Genomic DNA, 5,541 nt, shown 5'->3' on the forward strand with positions numbered 1-5,541 from the left:
CTAGTGTACAGATTTATAACAGGATATCAATTAGAGGCTAAATAAACACCAAATACTTAATATATACACTCGCACTGTCTACGTTATGAAAACCTGTGTTACAAAAACATACTCTCAAATATTATAACAGAGAAATTCCTAATAGTAATTCCAATAATTCCAAATTGCATTAATGTTTCTCTTTTAAAACAACGGCAAAAAAGACTTATTGCCGCACAGAGGTTGCGTAAGTAATGTTACAATCAGCAACCACTATAACAATGCAGTCGAGATCCATGACAGAACACAGACTGGCTGAATGACACTTTCATTTAAACAGAATACCTCAAATGGAGATCGCTCCATTATATATATAGTCTCAGTTATTGTTTAATGACCTTATTATCGTCTCTTCATCATCTTGTTTTCGTCAGGGGAAAAAAAAAATTGTCATAGATTTTGTTAACGAAATTAACACTAGTTTCTTGGAGTTAGAAAACATTCAGCCTTGGGAAGTCCACACAAGATCTCAAGAAGACTGCCGAATCCTGCCAAAGACTGCCGATGTTTGGGGATTCCCAAACATCAAAGAAGTAATGTTGTATATGCTGTTAAGTGTAGTGAGGATTTGAATTTTAAATTTATTAAAGGGACAGCGCCTTGATCCATCTCATTTTCAAGGGGGTCCCAATAGCACATACAATAGCACATAAAACAATGCAAATTACAACACAATACGAGAAAAAAAAACACAGACAAACAAAAAGCTCAATACCCTAATCTTCCACCCATATTAACTATATTAAACAGTGCAAATGTAAAAATCCAAATGTACAAACACAAGCGTTGATATAAAAGCCTAAATTTAAAAACATGAGCAGGTGATTTTCAAATGAGAAAATAAATTAGTCCTAAAGAGTCAGGAAGATGAGGTAGTGAGGAGTGTGAGGATTTATAATTGGAGAAAAAAAACAGCCACTTTATCGACGCATGGCGCAGCATAGACATGCAAATACTTCTGGGCAGGATTCGGCAGTCTTCTTGCATCTACAACAAAAGAAAACTAATTTTCACGACCATGAGGTGAGAATACTGGATAGAGAAGGGAGGTGGTTTGAAAGAGGCGTAAAGGAAGTGATTCATGTAAAGGTGGAGCATCCCTCTTTGAATAGGGGATGGGGTTTGAGACATCATCTGTCCCACGCCTATGATGCTGTGCTGGAAACGGTGCCACGACGCTGCAAGGAGAGATCGGGGTGCTCCGTCTGGAGAGTAGGAGGGGCACCATCATGAGCAGTGACACCATTTACTTAGGCATGTGTCACACATTCAATCTAGTAGTCATATGACTCCAATAGGTCTGTTGATCATGTGACTTTTGTGGATATATTTGCCAGAGTTACTTCCTGTTTTTAAAACTGATGAAGGTTTTTGGATAGACACCGAAATGTCTTGTGAAGTTTTTTTTGTAGTCCAGTGATTTTAATAAAAAAATTAATTTTTTGGAATATATGACACCACTGTCATGCTGTCTGAGCGGACTAGCACGTGGTGTCCCCTTAGGTCTGGCAGAAAGGTGCAAAGGCCCAAACATACTGCCAGCATTTCCAGGCAGTTGATGTGAAGCCAACTCTCCTCTTTTGACTAATGGCCGAAAGCCGGTTTGCTATCGCATAGAGCTCCCCAACCCGCATTGGAAGCGTCTGTCGAGACCACCTTCCTTCTGCATACCATTCCCAGGGGCACGCCCCGTTCCATCCACTGAGAGTCTTTCTAAGGGGCCAGAGCTGCTACACAGGCCCGGTTCACCTTGACACACATGCGTCCATGACGCCAGGCGTGGGACGGAACTCGTGGGTTCAGCCAGCACTGAAGGGGCCGCATGCTAAGCAGGCCCAGCTGAAGTACCGGAGACGGAGAGGCCACGAGGCCCAACATCTTCTGAAATGCCTTGAGAGGGACCATTCCCAGGGGCACACCCCGTTCCATCCACTGAGAGTCTTTCCAGGGGGCCAGAGCTGCTATGCAGGCCCGGTCCACCTAGACACGAAGGTGTCCGAGACGCCAGGCGTGGGACGGAACTCGTGGTTTCAGCCAGTACTGAAGGGGCCGCATGCTAAGCAGGCCCAGCTGAAGTACCGGAGACGGAGAGGCCACGAGGCCCAACATCTTCTGAAATGCCTTGAGAGGGTGAGGGGCTCCAACTTTGAATGAAGCCGCGAGCTGCCGAATAGCCAGTGCACGGTCTGGTGCGACTACTGCCCTCATCCCGGGCTGAGTCGAGAACTGTTCCCAGGAACGATATCCATTGGCTGGGGGACAGCGCGCTCTTGGCAAAATTGACCCTGAGTCCGAGGCATTCTAAGAGGCTGAGGAGGAAGGATCTGTGAGATAATAGCTCGTTCTCTGACTGGGCCAGGATGAGCCAGTCGTCGAGGTAATTCAGAATGCGGATTCCCATCTGTCTCAGCGGGGAAAGAGCCGCATCCATGCACTTTGTAAAAGTGCGAGGAGCTAGGGACAGTCCGAAGGGAAGGACCATGTATTGATATGCCACTCCCTCGAAGGTAAAACTCAAGAATCGCCTGTGGCGGGGGCTATCTGGATGTGGAATCTAGTAGGCATCTTTCAGATCCAGTGAAAAGAACCAGTCCCCTGGGCACACGTGCGAGAGGATCTGCTTCAATGTAATCATCCTGAACGGCCATCTCATGAGGGTTCAGGTGCCTGAGATCGAGGATGGGCCTTAGGCCGCCATCCTTTTTTGGGGACGAGGAAGTATCGGCTGTAGAAGCCTGACTCACTCTGAGCTGGGGGAACCGTTTCTATGGCTCATTTCGCCAGCAAATTCATCACCTCGGCGCGCAGGCATGTGCGTCCTTGCTCTGAACTGAGGTGGAGACCACGCTGCTGAATTGCGGGGGTCTTCGAGCGAATTGAAGTGAATAGCCTCGTTTTATTATCCCCAGAACCCATTTTGACACTTGAAGATCTGGTGATCTCATCATGGACCTCTGGGAAGAACGGTGAAGCTCGTTGTCGAGGGGCTTGATGGCGCCCCGGCAAGAACCATTCATCCAGGCGGCTGCGGGTGGGCTCCTCCGGCAGAGACCAATCCAAACATAGCTCTTGCACAGCTTTAGACAAGATGCGGAAAATTTCGGTGTCCATGCCCGTGCTGGCTGCGCTGGGCTCCGCAGACGGCAGGGGGGCGGGGTCCTCCGCATCTGAAGCAGCCAGAGACACACTGTCGTCCATGGCGTCACACTCGCTCCCACCGAACGAGACCAGATCGCTCGCAGCTGCAGAGGGATGCTGGTCCAGGTGAGAGAAGAGGACGGGGGAAGCCTCTCTATGTGGAGAGAGTGAGGCACGCGGGGGCTCAGCCGGCGTGGTCTCACTCGTCACCGAGCGCCGAGATCCTCTGCCCCGCTGCTTTTTCCTCACAGGCTCCTGGGAGGAAGAAAGTGGGAGGGCGTGAGGGGCGGAATCGCTTTCTGAAAAGAAAGCTATCCATGAGCGCAGAGAGGCGAGACTCATATCCTCGCAATGAGGACATTCCGTCTCGGTAAGTGCAGCTTCAGCCTGGGCAGCGCCCAAGCATGAAATGCACTCGCCGTGACCGTCAGTGGCGTGCAGGGGAGCCCTGCACGAGTGACAGTAGCGGCGCAGCATTTGCAACAACGGCGGAAATTTGCTTTTATAGTAATCGCCGGATAGTGGCAGGGGACCGGGAAGACCACAGCTGCTGCAGACGCGGAAGGCAGCTGAAGAGTGGTGAAGTCAGCCGAGCAGAAAGGGGTCTTGATGCGCTGCGAGGCTTGTTCACGGCAAAGGCTTTGAGTCTCGTAGAGTGAAGATCTTGCGGTCGTCTTAAGCAGATGCAGTACGAGTGAAGTATCGATAGGGAACAAAACTTCTGAATGGACTATAGGGAAGAAAGCGTGCAAGGAGCTTTACAACGTAACTTCCTTAAAAATTCTGCCACTCATTTAATTTAATTGCGATCTCACAAATTTCCGTTATAATCAATGAATCTCTTTACATTGCACAATTATTCTCTTATTAGCCTTGTGTCTACACTGATTATTATAATGATGTGATTCGTGAGCTTGTATCACTCAGCATTCAGCACTGAACAAAACTGCGGCGTTTTGAGCGGTGAGTGGATTCTGAATTAAAACACCTCTGATTAGCCATTGCGTCCAAGAAATCAACAGATATTATGAACATCAACAGAAATCAACAGCCAAATATGTTTCACCATATCCAATTTTTACAGCCTCAGGGTGCTCTTGCTTTTGTTTGAGCGTGCTTAGCACCTCTAGCACCCCCGTAGAACAGTGCCTGGAAACAAACAGCTGATTAAATGCAATCCATTCACATATTTAACTATATCATGCACATTTAAAGGCTTGAAAAATTATCAAGGCACTTTATGATCATAAAAACATTGATGCCTTTCAAATATTGATGCCAGAGGTTTTTTAAAAAGCAATGGGTTACCGGTAACCCTGTCGGTAGCACTTGAGGGTGCTTTTAGCCTGTATATAGAGACGCTAAAAGGCTAGAAATTAAATTTAGCATTTATGTACATTAAAAAACAAGCTGTATATAATTTTTACGATTTTTAATGAAATAAGAATTTTGAATAATGAAAAGAATGTTAAATCCAAAAAAGAAGAAACCGCATTTTCCGTAGTTAATTTCTAGGTTAAAAAAGGAAAAATTAAAATACACGGACCGCTTGTGCTGGCAAGTTAAAATCTCTATATTATTGATCCTGGTGTGAGAGAGAAAAACAGAGCTCATACAAACACACAAGGAGGCTGTTTTTTTCTTTCCTCCATGTCACAGAAACAGACTCTCACCCTAAAGCTTAAACACAATCTCAGAGATCATTCATGTTCTTCACACTCTGCAGGCTGTGGAGCTGCAGTATTGAAGAGGAAGGCTGTGCTGCTCTGATTTCAGCTCTGAGATCAAACCCCTCACACCTGACAGAACTGTAGGTTAAAAAAGGAAAAATTAAAATACACGGACCGCTTGTGCTGGCAAGTTAAAATCTCTATATTATTGATCCTGGTGTGAGAGAGAAAAACAGAGCTCATACAAACACACAAGGAGGCTGTTTTTTTCTTTCCTCCATGTCACAGAAACAGACTCTCACCCTAAAGCTTAAACACAATCTCAGAGATCATTCATGTTCTTCACACTCTGCAGGCTGTGGAGCTGCAGTATTGAAGAGGAAGGCTGTGCTGCTCTGATTTCAGCTCTGAAATCAAACCCCTCACACCTGACCGAACTGAATCTGAGCGATAATAAACCAGGAGACTCAGGAGTGAATCTTCTCTCTGCTCTACTGGAGGATCCACACTGCAAACTGCAGAAACTACAGTGAGTCTCATCACATCTCAGTAATTATAAGGTTTCGAGTAAAAATTACAATTAGACAGATGTTTTCTGTAGCAGTGATTCTGTGTGTTGCCCTCTCACCCTCAAAAAAAAAACAATAAAACAAGGTAACACTTTATAATAACTTTCATTAATAAATAATTAAAA

At 45.9% G+C, this 5,541-nt stretch overlaps 1 protein-coding gene across 1 annotated transcript in view; it reads left to right on the plus strand.

The window, feature by feature from the left end:
* Window positions 1-5,042, plus strand: part of LOC107752192 (NACHT, LRR and PYD domains-containing protein 3-like) — a 56,379-nt gene extending 51,337 nt beyond the window's left edge. The window contains exons 5-6 of the mRNA XM_016568089.1: window positions 4,904-4,975; window positions 5,039-5,042. Coding sequence (XP_016423575.1) covers window positions 4,904-4,975; window positions 5,039-5,042 — 76 coding nt within the window. The remainder of the gene's footprint in view (window positions 1-4,903; window positions 4,976-5,038) is intronic.
* Window positions 5,043-5,541: the final 499 nt, after the last annotated feature.

Source organism: Sinocyclocheilus rhinocerous, unplaced genomic scaffold (genome assembly GCF_001515625.1).
Source record: "Sinocyclocheilus rhinocerous isolate Xijiao unplaced genomic scaffold, SAMN03320098_v1.1 scaffold4034, whole genome shotgun sequence".
NCBI lineage: Eukaryota > Metazoa > Chordata > Actinopteri > Cypriniformes > Cyprinidae > Sinocyclocheilus > Sinocyclocheilus rhinocerous.